Source organism: Curcuma longa, chromosome 1 (genome assembly GCF_044706935.1).
Source record: "Curcuma longa cultivar G26 ecotype Majalengka, Jawa Barat chromosome 1, ITB_CL_G26_1.1, whole genome shotgun sequence".
NCBI lineage: Eukaryota > Viridiplantae > Streptophyta > Magnoliopsida > Zingiberales > Zingiberaceae > Curcuma > Curcuma longa.
The window spans coordinates 9,950,399-9,968,332 of record NC_133861.1 but is presented as its reverse complement, the minus strand read 5'-3'; the positions used below and the strand labels follow the sequence as shown (position 1 = coordinate 9,968,332).

At 35.4% G+C, this 17,934-nt stretch overlaps 2 protein-coding genes across 3 annotated transcripts; both read right to left on the bottom strand.

Annotated features, from left to right (window-relative positions):
• Nucleotides 1-1,827: 1,827 nt before the first annotated feature.
• LOC141838297 (NAC domain-containing protein 75-like) lies at nucleotides 1,828-5,707 on the bottom strand. 2 transcript variants are annotated; one of them, XM_074725738.1, is made up of 7 exons: nucleotides 5,249-5,707; nucleotides 4,923-5,114; nucleotides 4,634-4,811; nucleotides 3,748-4,361; nucleotides 3,431-3,625; nucleotides 3,201-3,314; nucleotides 1,828-2,314 (listed from the first exon to the last, which is right to left on the bottom strand). In XM_074725738.1, the coding sequence occupies exons 2-7, from the start codon at nucleotides 5,046-5,048 to the stop codon at nucleotides 2,228-2,230; spliced, it is 1,314 nt and encodes a 437-aa protein (XP_074581839.1). In that variant the 5' UTR covers nucleotides 5,049-5,114; nucleotides 5,249-5,707; the 3' UTR covers nucleotides 1,828-2,227. The 2 variants fall into 2 exon arrangements, with proteins under 2 accessions (XP_074581839.1, XP_074581846.1); XM_074725745.1 differs by lacking the exons at nucleotides 4,923-5,114; nucleotides 5,249-5,707 and having other exon boundaries at nucleotides 3,748-4,377; nucleotides 4,634-4,758.
• A 2,509-nt stretch (nucleotides 5,708-8,216) lies between these two features.
• Nucleotides 8,217-16,407, bottom strand: LOC141838318 (serine/threonine protein phosphatase 2A 55 kDa regulatory subunit B beta isoform-like; the record flags this gene model as incomplete). Its single annotated transcript, XM_074725762.1, is given in 8 exon segments — nucleotides 8,217-8,957; nucleotides 9,036-9,100; nucleotides 9,873-9,950; nucleotides 10,038-10,129; nucleotides 10,239-10,307; nucleotides 12,649-12,772; nucleotides 12,904-13,027; nucleotides 13,894-16,407. Coding segments are annotated over 8 exon segments (702 nt in total). The 3' UTR covers nucleotides 8,217-8,823.
• Nucleotides 16,408-17,934: the final 1,527 nt, after the last annotated feature.

Sequence of the window (17,934 nt, the reverse complement as noted above, 5' to 3'; positions counted from 1 at the left end):
ATATAACAGTAAAAGCCCATCAACGATTCTTCTTAATTAATCCTTTTGAGAGTTGGCTCCCTCCCATATTTTCGTTCTTCCTTGTTCCTCACTTGTCATGAAATTGATGTATCCTCTATATATATATCATTGTTGTGGGTTGTTTGATGTATCTAGTTGATGTTAATTTAGTTATCTCTTTGATTCGACCAATTAAGCATGTAACCCCCTCTTGGTTCCCTAGGTTATGACCTCTGTCTCGATCTTCTTTTATTGCATTGTATACCTGTTTTCTTCATAAACCCACTATCTAGCAATACCAAGGACTCTCTCACTATGCATGTTCTCGTGTTCCTTCTTCCATGTTGTTCGCATCCTGGTCTGGAAGACTTTCTTCCTTAATTACCTTAGTCCTCTCCCTCCTAATTGATAACAAAAATGTACGTCATCTAATGATTCTTTACAAGGATAGAGTCAGGAATTTCATATTCGGAGAGGGAGGGTGAAAGATGTGTATTTACGTTGAAAGGGGCGGTCGTATCGCTGCCCTTTATTCGCCCCTCATTCATCTTTCATTCATATATCTCTACACCTCTTGCACTAAAAAATTGAAAGGGGGAGTCACCCCACCATGTCCTCCCTCCTTGGCTCCATCTCGAATTCCTTTGGATAACTATTTCATCATTCATTAAGACACATGTATATCATCTATAGACCATGCTAATCATTTGGTTTGAAATTAGATAGTAATTTGAAAGTCATAGACGTATTATATATTATAGGAATAATAATGAAGTTAACAAACCAACAAAAAGGATCGATCGAAGAAAAAAATTAAACAATCAAAGTAGAGGAGAAAAAATTGCTATATCAAAATAGGAATAAGAGAAGAGTTATGACTTCATAAAAATGCAAAATGAACCCTCTCTCTCTCTCTCTCTCTCTCTCTCTCTCTCTCTCTCTCTCTCTCTCTATATATATATATATATATATATATATATATATATATATACTGGTGGCCGGTGAAAAACTTTTGTGAGACCGAGTCGGTCACCTCAAAGATAGTCAATGGGACTAACTGGGATTTATCATTTTTTTTTCTCTATATATATATATATAATAAAGGTTCATTCCGCAGGCTACTTGTACCATATATCAGAATTTAGATTATAAACTTAATAAATATATTTTCACATCAAAGTTTGTGTAAATCACCAATTATTCAATTTGACTTTAATAATCTAAAAATATTTGGTGTCTAATTATTATCATCTCTAATTTAGGAAAAGAGGTTAATCTTCAACTTGTCCCTGGAGCATAGTTGAATTAGTTATGACGGAGCAAACTTACTAAAGTGGACAAGGATTGAATTTCAACGAAACTGAGATAATGCCCTGTTCCATCGTGGCTAACTGTAGTTTTCCGATTTACTTCCTAACAGATGATTGTGGGGTCGACCATGTGGACCGCTAGGGTGACAGATTCCATCTTTTTGCTGAAGTTAATCTTCAACCTACTTTTGATTGATTTCTTTCTAATTCATCTTCCTACTCTATCTCATATATTTTCTTAATTCACTGTAATATATATATATATATATATATATATATATATATATATATATTATGTTAACCGTCATTAGCATCATATTATCACATCTATAAAAGATTTATATATTGTCAACATAATATATCAAGTCATAATGATAATATTATTATTCTTATCAAATTTGGCCAGCAACTTATGCTATAGTAACATCAACAAAAAAAAACCAAGTATATCCTTTAGTAAAAAATTATTTCTTGTCCTTTTCCCCCCCTAGCTTGTTAAGTTCATAACAAACTAGGAAGCAAAATAAAGATATTAGCATGATTCTTACAATTAAAATACAGGGATCAGTTATTTATGAAGATTATATACACATACACAACCCTTGCATGGTTTTAACCAGGCTCATGCAGTTTCTTAATCAATAGCCTTCCTAGCTTCTCTAACTATTTCTGTCATTTTTTTTCCATTTTTTTTGGCAAAACAGTCTTTTATTTGCAAATTGCAATTGTATGTATTAAATTGTGGTTTTATGATTCCTTATCCAAACCTGACTGGTTGAATAGATCTTTCTCTTCAAATCTTTCTCTTTCTCAACTTGACAAAGCACTAAAGACAGCAGAGTGATCATGATTATACCCTTTTTCTTTCTTTCTTTCTTCTCATAATTCATGGTTCTTGGCTTTGTCCATTTTCCTCATTAGACATGATGATGATCTTGGTCTTGTGGCCAGCAGTATGGGTACTGCGGCCATTCTGTCTCTTGAGGCTCTGGAATTGATGCTTCCTGCCACACAGCATGCAAATTACTAACAGCACACGAGCAACAAGAATCAATAGAAGAACATACATCGATCAGAATATATGAGTGATAATAGATAGGATTTTGAAAATATAGCTCAGCTATGATCTCATTTTAGAGGAGATTTAGTTATTAGGAAATAACTTATAAATTCACCATTTTTCTTCAGTTTTTTTTAAAAAACAGCTTTAGTTATTGTTAGTCTACTTTTAATTAGTTACGTAGCTCAGGATGTAATATATCTAACAAAAGGATAACCAATCCTTTTCTTTGAAATAAAAAGGGTAAACAAAATCAAATAAACATGAATATATAGGAAATGGGTGCAATGCTACACACCGTTATTGCATGTTATAATTGGCAATCTATACTATACACTAGTAAAGGGAAATGATCGAAGGATATTATTTTATATTGCATAAATCAGTAGTCATGAATTAAAGAAGAAAAGAAGTCTCTAGTTTCCTTTTCCTTTATCTTTATTTATAATTAAATTGAAAGACAGTAAGAGTCTAGTGTGAAAGATCAAAAGCTTAATTACACCTTTTCACTTTTTACAAGTTGCATATTAAAGGAAAAGAGAGGATCCTTGCAATAACTGGTATTAATTATGTTCAAAATACAAGAATGCACATAGAAATGTAATTCTTCTCTATAATTTTAAGTCAGTTAATTCATCTAGGAGATCTTAATGAAGAAATAGTTCCTTACTTTCTTGTAATTAAATATATATTCTTATTCTGTTGATCATCTATGTATACAGACACAATTCTCTACCACTGTAATGGAAAGAAAAAAAAAAAGAATATAAAAGATAGAAAAGTAATGATTTATATTTAAATTTTTTCAGTGATGGAAGGTTGCTACTCACTGCTTTACTTCCGGCAGAGGTGCAACTCATGACCACTTCTTCCAAACAAGAAGCAGATCTACTGTCCACCTTCTGTTGTCTTTGTGGTAATTGTTGTTGTTGCTGCTGCTGTTGCTGTTCAAGATTATATTCTAAATAACTATTCTTTTTCTTTAGAAAGATTAAAAAGGATAAAATTGGCAATTTGTTTCTAAAATCTAACTTTCGATTTAAATAATATTAATATGCACCTGAGACTTTTGGGCATGCAAAAGCATATGGTAAGGGTCTTCTGCAATGCCTTGCAACGAGGAAAGCTGCGCATTAATGGCGGAGATGGTATTCATAGGAGGAGGCCTCGTCATGTGGAAAGCTGCAGAGGCTTGCACCACCTGATGATCCCGTAGCTGTAGCTCTCCTCCACGCTCGTGACCAGATCTCGCGGTCTGTTCCATTATAATTAATCACTTGTTATCCATCTTAAATTCTTCTTCTGGCTGATCATTAAAAATGAGAATATATAATAGTTTCCATGAATCAATTCCTGAAACACTGCATGTGTAATTACCTCAGAAAAACATTCTCTAAAAGGAGCAAAGCTAAAGGCCTCAACTGGCTTCATGTGCTGGTGATGGTGCACCACCTCAATGCCACTGTATCCGGAGACAGAATGTTCGACATGGTCTCTTTTGCTCGCCACCTCCATGGAGGATCTACTTCCACTCCCACTCTCCATCCTGTGCTCCAACACATTTGCAGCAGCAGCAGCAGCTGCTGCTGCTTTAGCGTTTGCATTACAGCTCCTCTCGGACACCAAGAAGTTGCACTGCCTCGGCTGGGTCTGATAAAAGATCTTGCACACCACCAGCTCCCCCTCCTTCTCCTCCTCCGCCTCCCCTAGGTGGTACTGGTGCATCACCCAGTTGGTCTTCTCAGGCTTCCTGTTCTTCCCAAAGTTGGTGTAGAGCACCAGGATCTTCTTGCACCCTCTCTGCCTGCCGTTGACCATCACAGGCCTGGTCTTGCCTGTCTTGTGCCACCTCGTCTCCCCTGACCCTCTCTGGCTTTGGAGCTGCTCGTCCTCACTCTGGTTTATTATCTTCCTCCTCTTCCTTGTGCCGGTGGTGTAGGCCTTGGAGGGCCTGTGGAAGAAGTGCTTGCTCAGCCCATCCTTTGTCACCCCTGCAGCAGTGCTGCCCTTCGAATTAGTGCATGCATGGATCAGTGAGTTAGCTAGGTTAGGTGCGACAGGAAACTGAAATTTTGTTTCTTTTCCTTGTCAGATGAACCACTTACCAAACTATATATATATACCATCTTAATTCTCATCGATTAATCTATTTAATTAACTTAATTAATTAGTAACAGCAGGACATAAAATGTAATAATGCAAGTTGTAATTATAAACAAAGGGAAATTAATGTGACTTTTTGAATTTAATTAATTAACCAAACCTGGGAGCTTCTCAGGGTGGGTGTAGCAGATGCCATCTTCGCCTTCAATGGTGGGGATGAACTCGTCTATCAGAGGGTGGGATCTTAGTTCTTCTGCTTTAACCTTCGCTTCCAGGTGCCCTATCAACTCTTGATCTGTCGGGTCGAACTTTACTCCGGCAGGTAGCCCAAACCAGTCCTGTAAGATACACAGGAAAGATTAATCTTTGTTTGTTTGCTTGCTTGCATGCTTGTTTTTTTAATTATTTTTGTTCAAGATTAAGAAGAACAAAAATTAATGAACACAGACCGGCCTTGGATCGATCTTGTGGCCGCAGCCAGGACAGAGTTTTGATGCAGACAATACGCGATGCTCTTCGATCTTGGCGTCGATGAGGCTGGAACTGCTCACTGAGCTTATGGGGCTTGCGTTCATGGCTTTGTTTAATTCTTGGAATTATGACTCATCAGCACTTGCATGCGTCGATCTCTTCTTGATCGCCTGAAAAGAAAACAAGCGTGTAAAATCAAAACATTTCAGAAGGTAACTCAGATAAAACACAGAGATATGATACCAATCAAGAAGAAGAAGAAATAAGAATAGGAATTGCAAAAGGAACACATTAAACAACTTACATATGAGAGAATGCCTTCTACTTTAACTGAAACCCAAGAGGGAAAAAAAATCAAAGGAAAAGGCTTCTCTCAACAAGCACACTGACACCAAATACAGAGAGAGAGAGAGAGAGAGAGAGTATTTGGGCTTTTAGATTTGGGCAGTTCAGCTACCAAAGCTAAAGAAGAAAACGGCTGTTCACTGCTGTTACTTCACAAAACGAAGAACCAAACCCTTAATAAATATATAAATACATAAATAAAGGGAAAAGACAATTCTGATCTGTCTCCTTAAGGAAAGACGACCACCACCACCACCACCTTGCGAGAGTTAACATAACATAAAACTAAATATATTTTGGCGTGATGGGTAAAGTTGGAGCTGGTTCAGTATTTTTTTTTCTTGCATGAAATGATGGAAACAGGATATTATTTTGCTTTGGCTACGAAGGATTCCGAGAAGGGGAAAAAGAAAGAGGGTGAGGAACAAGAGACCTTGGGATGTGCTGATATGATGATCCTTTTGTGGACTGGTATGACAGAAGAAGCTTGCAGAGAGAGAGAGAGAGAGAACTGTGCAGAGATGAATCTATAGGTTGCTTCAAAGCCACGGCAGCTAAATAGTAGAACCATTGATGGATACCAATTATAATAATATAATATGTTTGCATGTGTGTGCATAAATTATAGGTGAAAAATTCTAAAGCAGCCTTCAGCAGCAAGCAGGACACGGAGGACCATGTAATATTAAGAGTTTTTTCTTTCTTTCTTCACAAAATTTATGGAATCGTGTCTGTTTGGTCTTCGGGTGCTTATCTTCTCTGTGTTCTTCTCGCCTCAACGTGTGTTTCTAGAAGTGACAACATCGTACTCTTCCAAAAATCAAATATTTCCATTTTGAGGCTTCTGTCATCGTTTTTAATTTATGTCGTAGCAAATAAATAATCTCACGACAGAAAATCATCCCATAGAATTCACTGTTTTAACCTTTAATTTCCAATGAGATCTATAACAAATCATATTTTTTTCTATGTAAGTTTTTCTGAGCATATATTTGTCCAAATAATTTTTTGAAATTCTCATTTAAATAGAGAAATCAATGGTAGCAAAGAAGTGCGCAAACAAGTTTACAACGTGTCTAATAATAAAGCAAGTTATCTAAACGAATTGTTTGAAACAAACAATAAATTTAAATAAATCACATCTTATTTTTAAATAGATTAAAAAATGCACACGGTGCCACCGTATCTAATTAACTAATGACTTGTAAATAAAAGTAAGTAATAAAAAACTTGACATGAGTGAGTAGTTGAAGGAGGCAGTGGTTGACAGGTTGAATCTGTGGTCGATCTTCAGTCAATAGCTGATTAAGGAAGTAGTGACTGTGAGGTTGACAGAGGAGAAGAGAAGAGATTGAGATCTGACGTTGAAGGAGACGAATAGGTGGATGGGGAGGAAGGAGGAAGAGGAACAGAAGAAGCTGTCAATGTCAGTGATGGAATGGAAAAGAAAAATAATAATAAGATAAAAGGGGAGTAGGAAGAGCATAGTTTTCACTGGGAGGATGGGAGATTCACCTTGATGCATGCTACGCAGTAAATGTTGAACCCCTCCAAAATTTGAGCTCGACGTGGGAGACCAACAACCTAGAAATAAATAAATAAATAAAATAGAACATTTGCTGTTGAATTCTTTCAGTTGTTACATTTTGAACTTAAGATTTTGATATATTAAATTCACTTTAATTTGTTATTTGAAGTATTTCATTACGGTAAATCATTCTAATCCACAATTTATTTTATTTTTATATTGTATAACTTTCATAACTCATTAGACGTTTTTTTTTATTAATATATTTTATTTATTTATAGATAGACAAGATAACATAGAGTAGTTCCAAAGTGCTCTAAAGGCATTTTTAAAATATCAAGTGAAGTAGAATATATCATGATTTGAAGCGATATAATTAATTGAAATATCATAGAAGCCACATAATGTCTTGAGAGTTGATCTCATAGAAAGTTAAGAAGTGATTCGATCGTCCCACGGTGACCTAAATTGAATTGTGACCCTTCTTAGATCTCAATAGTCCTAACATGAAGTTTATGGTGATATGTCCTCATTACGAGTGAACTTCACCAAAAGCAATAGCAAACAGATAAAACCTTCACCAAAAGGAAAGCTTAGAACTAAAGCAATTATCAAGTTTGAGATGAACTTCACTTCTTTCTTTGTCAATCTAGTCAAGCTGTCACTATCTTGGAAGTCCCTTCAAGAATCAATGTAAGTAGCCTACAAGTCCCAGAAAGTTGTAAATCTCTTGCCCAGTCTCACATTGCCCTCGCTGCACATGGCTTCTATCTTCTGCAGAGCAACTAATATGCCATTCTTAGAACTTGGAAATCCAACACTTAGCAATCAACTAATATGGCAACTATTTTTTTTCCTCTGGGCCTCCAAAACTATTCCTCATGAAAACTTTGTGATTTAAGATTCACCAAGATATCATTGATCAAAACAATCATAAAATTAATCTGATACTCTAAAAATACAATGCTCAACAAGTCTACTAATGCACCTAGCTGGAACATTAATGAGACTAAATAACTTCATTAGGAATTTTCATAATGGTCATTAGGCATTTGAAAAGTTTCCTTCTCCTCACTTTTCATCGACTTGATAGAAAGAAATTATTATTTTTTATGGTTATGGCATTTTCTTCTTGATAGAAAGAACAAACGCTCCTCAAACGGATGAACCAGTGTGAAAACCCCTCTATTCGTGGGTTCTTATAGTTGAGAGTTAAAACTCTAGTTCCTGCAGATCATACAATAATGCACCTAAAAAATAAGTTTAATGCCTGGTTATAGATTAATAAAAGAATCAATTTGCCAAAAAAAAAAAAAAAGATGGCCAAAGATATATCAATCAGCAATAGTGTAAATGTGTAATGTAAAAGGAGATGAATGAAATTTGTACTGAAATCACAAACAACGAACACCCCCTGGCTAATATCATAAGAGGTACAAACAGTGGAAATGAAATTACATCAGAAATAAAACACGAGAACCGGAAGGCATCAAGGCCAACTTATTTGACAGCTTAAAAAATTAAATATCAATGACCATCGAGATTACATTGCCTGAACAATTTCTAAACTGAAAACATACTATATTCCAAAGATAAAAAAGCTGAAGGATTTCCGTGTATAATATTATATGCGAACGCTTTGCAAGAGAAGAACTTCCCCAAGCTCTGGTATATATGTCCAACAAGTACAGATGCCCTGACATCCAGATGCAGAACAACCCCTGCTTTGAGACATGAAAACACCTGCAATAGGTGCAGCAATCTACAAGGGTGCCATCAAACATTAGTGAAGGTCTTCAATCTCTCCCACAAAATTAATCAGAAGACGCTTCCATGGAAAGTAGAATGTCTATTGAACCTGGGTAGCAAATTTTTTACCACACTTGAGCATGCAAAAAATCACATGCTCCCACACCTAGCTCATTGAACATCAAAAGCTAAGTGCCTCGAGGAACAAATCAAAACAAAAAAATTGCAAAAAATAAAAGCTTCCGTTCCTAGTATCTTCATGCATAATACATGTACAAACTGTTCATAGCAGCACAAGCAATAAAATTTTCTGTTGGGTGCCATGCTAAATGGAGTAATTTGGATGTGAAATCATATGAGTTCCCGTTAGAGTCTGAAGAACTTTCTGCTCCTGTGGCATTTAAGATCACATAAGATGGCATAGAACAAAAGACTGCTGGGAGAAAAATATAGTTTAGAGATCCCAAACCTCGTCTAACACCACGTGTGAAGCTGCTCATAGATCTTGCAGACTTTGAGTTCTGCACTTGCAGCCTATAGTCACATGAAAAGAAGTCAAACTGTACCTGATGCTTCAATAATAAAGCAAGACAAACTAATATAGCCCAGTGAAAACTTAATTCCATTCACATATTTCTAATAAATTACAGTAGAGGCACAAATGTCATAACGTCCATTAAATATCAACTTCTGAAGGAGAGAAGGGGAGACAATAGTCTGCTGGTTCAACTGCTGAAAATGTGCCAAAACCAAGTTCCATTAGGCAAAACTTTCTTGACTTATTTCCTTGCTCGGTAACAGACAATGAGTCAAGAAAATAGTCTGCTGGTTCACATGAAGAATCAAGACAGTTGAAGAATAAACAAAATATCACCTTGCTTGGTAACAGACAATAAGTGCCTCAACAAATAATAGCACTCGTCAAATCTTTGTGATTGGCTATATGATGTTACCAAAATCAATAACAGAAACAAAGATCTCCAATCTGGAAGGAAACCATAACATCCAAAGTATCTAAAAGGATTTAAAGGAGAAAAAAATCCCCGCAAATTAGTAGGTGGTTATAACTGGGGGACTGGTCATCAAGTCAATCGAATTCCACAACCTTACTTGCGTTATGAACATATACAAATGAATGTCATCAGCATGATAAACTTATTTCTTTATACAAGTTCAAAGAAGACGGCCCTTTTATATTGCATTCTGAGGTTGTTACTTTCTATGTCCATATATTGCTAAATAGACATTTTCTGGAGGGCATAATGAGAGAACAGAGGAATTTCTTTTAGTTTTATGGCCACTGTACCTCATTGGATTTTTACTGGCTTCCAAAGTGGTTGCTTCATTGCTGCCAGGAACACAACCAAATACACAAAAAAGATTGCTGCAGTTCACCAATGATATAAAATAAAATATCAGAAATAGGCCAGAAGAATGCAGTACCATCACTACAATACCTGCTGGATTATACCTGTAACTTCCAGTCGTGACATGCAACCCATCACCACTAAGGGAGCAATCAAATTTGTCAAAGATTGAATCACTTTCATAAAGATCACAAAGCTGCAGAGAAGCGCAAACTATAGTCACTGGAACTGTTCCATCATAGTATAGAGCCAATAATATTAATTCGATCAGAGAAAATGTAGAATACTTAAAACCAAGCATTTACCCTAGGTCTTAAATGCTCATGGACCTGAAAAGTTGCAACAGGACCAGATTCCATGTTTATGTCCCATAGCTGTTGAACAAACAACAAAAAACACATAAGAAACAAGTTTATACAAAAAGAATTAATTTTTATATTTAAATGTCAAGAGTTCAATTCTTCACATGTGCTTTCTTTTATAATTTATTATCACTGATGAGCTAATTCATTTGCTTTCCTATTTATGTCTTCATAGGCCTTGATTTATTATCACATGTGCATATGAATATTACCTTGATTTTTAATTATGTTTTTTGTTATATTTCTAATGGATCAACTTTCTTCTTGAAAAATCATCACTGAATCATATTATTCATAGGCTTTCAAAAGCTATGCTGATAGTATTGTTGTTTTTTATATATATTTTCTTGTATTATCATTATTTTGACATACACAATATCATAAAGCCAAGAGAGGAAATTCAACTATTAACAAATTAAGGTCCTATAATTTTACATTAAAATCAGTAAAACTAACTTCAACTTACAAATCAACCAATAGAAAATATTTAGGCTATTGTGACAAGAGAACATTATTTGTTTTCACTGTAATAAATTAATTGTTGCTTGAATTACAAAAAGAATATTAAGTAGTTACATTATATGCATTTCCAAGGCTTGATCTAAGAGATGTTCATGAATTTCACCCCACTAAACTTCAAGGACATGATCGAGTTTGAACATGGCTCAATTTAACTTACAATGAAAATACAAACACTTAAACCCACACCCACACCCACACCCACATGAGTATTATCCATCTAGGCTTGGTCATAGCTTCAAGTAGATCTTTATAATAATTTTTTATAAAATTTATTTCTAGATGATGTTGTGCTAATTCATGTGCGTAATTTAATTTAATTCAAGCTTTGAATTGTGGAGAAAATGTAGTTTCAGTAGAATAGTTATGATGGATATTATGAAATCTTTGTATGAGCTTTTAGATATCTTGAATTTATTATTCAAGGATATTGATGAAGATTAATTAATAAGTTAAAGAATGACTAGTCAAAATGGAGAGACTTCTAGATCTTGTGTGATTATTATATCCCTATTAGGCTCAATGGGACGTTTAATAACAATGTGATTTGATCCATCATACTTTATATATCATGTTGGGTTGTCAGAAAATAACACGTTGATTCTTATATCTCCATTAGCCTCAAAGGAAAGTATAATAACAATGTGCTTTTATCCATCATACTTTTATAGATCAAAGGAGGAAAAAAACATGTTGAAAAGTAAAAGTAGCAAAAATAAAATACTAGATGGATTTGTAGAATTACTAGAAAAGATAAAATGAAAAATATACATATTAATATTTGAGAGTAATTAAATATTAGCTTCAATAAAGGATAATATTAAGAGGAAATAAGTTGAGATGGTATAGAGTATATTTAAAAAGAAGGATTGGATCATTTAACATAGAAGGCATAGGTAGAAGGGCAAAACAATATTAATTAATATAATAAAAAAGTAATTTATTTGAGTATCACTAGTGATATTGTTATGCATAAATCTCCATTAACAGAGGGATAAATTCGTCAAGTTGACTCCAAACACTTGAGTGATAGGCAACTTTAAGGTACGAAGACAAGAAGAAGAGTAGAGGGGAGAGCAGCACAACGTGGAGATGGCCTAGAGAATTATTAGAAGACAGAAAAGGGTGCCATTACTGCAAACAGTTGAACAAACATGCTCAATAATAAGATGATCATTATAAGCAAATTGATAGTTATAAGCAAATTCTTTCAACAGATTATCTGCATCTACTTGTTACTTTGAGCAATTGATACTGAATTTAGAAGAATAAAAACAGAACAGATTCAAACATATATATTAAAGATAATATACTTGAGGAAAAGTTAATATTTCAATCTAGCTTAAAAATAGTGGATTGATTAGCATGAGAATGCAGGCTCTAGGTTCTTCATATAGTATGGTAAAAGCTTGGACTGTACAACAGGAATGTGTGTGTACGATATTGGTTTCAATTATAAGAATTTCTTTTGGCATAAACTCAGAGGCCTTTGCCAATTCTACAGATAATGGTGCAGAATTAGTCACAGATGACACAAGTGCATCCTGATGCAATTTGGAGTATCTACCTAGGAAAATATGAAAAGTGCCAATGTCTAGTACAGACACAACAAGGATTTCAAGTATTGTTGTTTGAAATAACCAAAATTCAATTAATATATACACATTAAGTACTTAATCTAGTATGTCATGTCTACTGTAGTAGTGACTATCAGTGAGTAGATTTTATCCCACTCCAAGTAGCAAACCAACTGACACTAACCTGTGCTTCCATGATATTGCACAAATGTGCTGATAAAGGGGAAAATGAAAAGAAGTGAGAATAAGACAGCAACCTTAAGAGTCATATAATCACGACTAAGGAGATGTCTTCCATCTTTTGCAAATTTAATATCTGAAATTGACGTAATGATCTCTGTAAAAAATGATCTTGAACCAGGAGCTTCACGTTCCTCAAATCTGTTGGTAAAGTATCTTATTATCCATACCAGATAACTTCAAGAAGTTGAGATAAAATCTACTTAGTGAGTAGCACATGATTTTCCTCAAGTCATTCTCACATCAATAGAATAAGGAAAGGAATTTCTTACATCTTAGAATGATTGTCACATAAAGAAGATTGTCGCAAGTCTATAAGCCGGACTGAGCCCTTTGAACTACTATAAGCCAGCAAGTTACAGTGGGTTGGATGGAACTCAGCAGATGTGATCACCTCTAATAGAATGTACCATTTCAAAAAACATCATAACTCAGAAAAAAAAATTTAGTAAGCTGTGAATATAAAGTTTTCTAAATGTAGGCTGTGAATATATACATATGAATTATCAGATAGAACAGTATATGCACATGTAGAAGGATTGTAGAAGAAATAGTACAGGAATAGCTAGGATATCTAGTAAGCTGAGTATCACGGATCATACAATGTGCCCTCAAGAAAAGTCATAAACTAAAGGATCTGGTATAACCAACCATTTTTTTCCCAATGACTTCACAAAGCGATCCAGAAAAAAAATTGAAGTTAAAATAGGCTCCCTAATTCTCACTAGAGAATGGATAAGTCTGATTGTGCAGTTTTATTGTGATATTCCTATTGCATTATTGCATATCAAAGAGCCACCAATCAACAACCCAACAAATATGCTTATTTATCAGGATAAAAACACAAATAAAAAAGACTAATTAGAAATTAATTGTCAGGCAGAGGCAAATTCTATTTGGACAGACTAATTCCTCAAAGCAAGTCATACCTTAGACTAAGAATGCCATTGGGGACTTGAAATCTTAGGGCAGACTAATCTGCTTCCTGGAACAAAGTTGGTGGTTGCCAGTGTATTGGTAGTGTTGCAGTGTTTATGGAGATTCTTAACCATGTCATCCAATGAACTTCTGAAGATCAAAGGAATGGATACCTAGTTGGGTCTATTAAAATCACCTACTGAATAAAAACTCAAGGCAATTAATATTGCATCTTAAGTAGGCAGAATGTGCTAAAAATTTTCAAAAATGACTAACACACTTAGAGTGCCTGATCAAAGTTTTAAAGCAAAGAATTAATTTAACTTCCAATTAAGAGGTGATACCAGTTAGATCCTCCATATTTGCAGGTTTCACATCAACAATATTAAAACTCTGATTGTTAATTTCCAAATTCCAAAGGTTTATTCGCAGATCATCAGCTGATATGAACGTCTCACAATCACTGAGTTGAAAAGAAAATAAATATCAGTTTCAACAAAGCTCAAATGACAAGTAGATGTAAACATATTTGCAGACATATAATAATATTGCAGTATGCAAGATTAAGACAATTATTAAAGCATGTTACTGAAAAGTCCCACATATTCTTATAAAGTAAGATAAATCCTCCAGATCCTAAGAAAATAAGATTTTTTTTTAACAACTACAGTACAGTAAAAATACTTTTTAGGAGAAGCACAAAAGATAGCATCCATAAATAAACCTCACACAAAGGTTTAACCAAATTAATACACAAGCCACAGCCCACAAGTGTTCATACCTCCTAAAATAACAACCTTTCTGAAGTAGTCAATCATAATCCACCAATTTACATATGATATATGCTAAAAAACTATATAGCATGCTAGAGTGCTCCTGACCTGCAATGGTCAAGCTGACCCAATCTTTTTCAGAACCTTCAAGAAGCTCATAATGCTGTTCCTGTTATCTAGTCTCTTCATCACACCCCTCCTGACTTCTAAGACTATCAAAGTCTGATGATTACTGCAGCCACCTTAGTCAGCTGGACTATGGCTAGTCTGACCTTGGTCCATATTTAGAGAAGATCTAATCAGCCTATAATAAAGGTTCAACTTCACACCAAGAATCAAACAGTGGAGAAGGTTATCAGATGCTAGGTACTCTGTTATAACTTAAACCCCAGGCTGAAGGGCAAAGCTTGCAGTGATGGATATTCTCATCACCCACACAAAAGCAAAGTAACCATTGTTCATGATTAATTGTTTTTATCTTGAAATGGATGTGAATTAAGTGATATCCAATGGGTTAGCAAATCTTCTTCGTAATCATCTTGAACAAGGATTACACATACAACATCTGCAAGTTCAAAATTTAAAATGCTTACTAAAACAATGAATGGTTCCAAGGAGCCAATTTGAATGCCACTTTTCTTTGTCCTCTTGTTCATCAAAATGAGGCAAATGCTGGAGCATTAGCCTAGATTTGAAGTGTCAGAATGGCTCCAAGACAAAGAAAAGAAAAATAAAGTTTTATAAGACATGAGACCACTTCTCATTCCTAACATACTCCGCTTGGTTAGTCTTCAAATGCTTTGATGATGTCTTTGTGTTGTCGCAGAGTGCTCTCCCCCAACTTGCCCCTAATGTGGAAGCTCCTTCCATCAAACAAGGTATTCCGGTTCAGTAGCTCTAGTAAGAAGAGTCTTCTTGCGAGTTACTACTATCTCCTCTGCTCTTCGATTTACAACTTGGGTAGTAGCGAATGGCACAAGATGTTGCACCCTTCTTCCTGCAAGTCGGCATAGCAGGGCTTCAGACAGCTCACAAGGAATACTGCATGGGATTGGGAATCCTTTTAGCAGTTGCAACTTATAAGCAACCTCCCCAACCTTCTTGGTGCTTGCAAAGAAACCTTTGTAATCATGCACTAAACCCTTGTGAATGTTTGATGTGTGCTAACCGCAAGTGCACGGTCATCGTCAAGTAGTAAAATTATCATCCTCAGGGACCATGAAGATGAGTATTAGTTTGCGAGCAATGGGATAATTGATATGAAGCAATTGCATTAAGAAAACAAAATTAAAAGACGGGAAGAAAATCAGTAGTTCATTGAGATAATTTTAGGACTTCAGTTTCACCATGACGATCATTGATAATGTAGTTATAAATCTCTCTTTTACTTCAATGTCAATCAAGCTTGAAGGTGGTCTATCCTAAGGTACTCAATGCTCCCTTTTGAGAATACACCAGTGCATCTACTCTAACGCAACCCCCAACTTTCGTGGTAGCCAAACTAAGATAGACACTTTATGCTATGTGATAGTCAATGGTACCCTTGAGAGAGTTTGAACTATTTTCCCAAACAACTCCTCAAGTCAAGTTATTATAAGTCCAAGATCAGAATTCACCTTTCAATTCTTCTTCCTCACCCCAAGATCTATGCTAAGGTCCATTAGAACATATTAGCATGTTATGCATAATAACAACTAAATCAAGGATTAACACATCATGCGATAAAAGAGATAAATAACAACATATAATTATCAAATCAACATTGGATTACTTTCTAATTTTAGGAGACTACTCAATCACGATGGAGAAACAAGCCAAAAGACATGATCAAAAGCATTCTACAACTCGAAATAAAGAGAAGTGTAAGAAGAACTCAGTTTGTAGATGTCGATGACGCATTAAGATGATCTCAACGTGCTCCTTGACGACTAAAATCTCTCACTCCTTGGATCTCTTCGAAGACGACTCTCTTTTGGGGTCGCCTGTCATGACAACCCCACGATCGGGAAAGGGGAGATCCCCTTAATCCCTCGATGCCTTCTAGCCGCCACCCCTTGCCTAGGTTTAGAGTCTTGACAGGGTTTCCTAAAAAGTAGGATAGCCCCAATATAAATTCCTAAAAAGTCAGGACAGCTAACTAAATTTCCTAAAAGAAAAAGAAAAACTAACATAATTTCCTAAAAATAAAGGGAGCTAACAAAACTTCCAAAAATTAGGGAAGGCTTGATAGAATTTTCTAAAAATAAGAGGAATGTCATCTTGAAGCACTATGGTCGTGGCAAGCACCATGACCTGATCATGGTAGGCTCTAGATGCTTTCTCATAAGAAGTCAGAGGGGAACACAATCGTAGTAGGTGTCACGGCCTGGCCATGTTTCCTGCTGAAAGTCTCGATCGTTGTTCCGATGTCAAATCTTCACCCATAGGTGGTCCATAATCGTGACAAGTGCCACGGGCAAGCTATGGACCATGTTGAATTGTCACTCAAGATCTTCGCATCTTATCATCAAATATAACAAAGAGCATTCATCCAAACTAAAAATATAGAAATTAATGCAAAAGATAGAAGTTAAACTAAATAATGTCATATATGACAGTAAATGCATGCTAAATACGAATGAAAACATATACATGATTCACACAAATAAATGTTGCTTTCAAACATCTTGAAAGGAGTAGGTTGGAGCTTCATTAGGACTTTATCCCCAATATTAAAGCTCACATGTTTCCTTTCCGAATCTATCCACCTTTTCATCTTCCTAACTGCCCATTCCAAGTAGAATTTGCAATCTATTGATTCTTTTGTCATTCCGTTGCCATCAAATATGCAACACCACCATTTCAACAATAGCCAGACGCCAGTTGCCAATGGGTGACGATGTTCAGTTAACCCATTCACAATTTTGATTGCAATTTCTTGTTGGTCATTGAGCTTCTTCAAAGTTATAGAGAAAATTGAGTCATCAAATCAACTTCACCAATCCCTTTGGTTGGCTACCACAAAGCGATTGAGATAATGTTCGAAAAGTTCATTGAACCACTCTATTTCCCCATAAGTTTAAAGATGTAAATTTATGGAGAAGTACAATCTCATCAACAACTTAAAAAGTTGTTCATGACTTTTCTTGAGTCTTTGGATGATGATACCGTAAGACACCCCAATATTTGACAATGTGCCTCATCACAAGGTTTGTGTCACCTCTAATGTCAAATAGTGAGTGGAAATTGCAATGAATATTGCATACTTAGAGAATCAATCAACCACTACTAGAATTGAACCAAGCTCTCTAACTTTAGGAAGATTCAATATAAAATCCAAGAAGATGCTTTATCATGGTTCGGATGGCTAGCATTGACACTAGAAGCCCTGCTGGCTTTCGGCTTGCTAACATTTCTTACAAATAGATTAAGCAAATCTTAATGTATTATTCAACATCATTCTCCATGTTTGGCCAGAAAAATGCATTCGTACAATAGCAGCTTTGGTTGAAGCTTCGTGCATCAGGCTACCCTTTTATCCTCCATCTTTATCCAGAAAAGAGCATTCTATAGCAGCTTAAGTTCCTGTCCATAAGGTTTAAATGGTTCTCATCAAAGCCATGGTAACTTTGG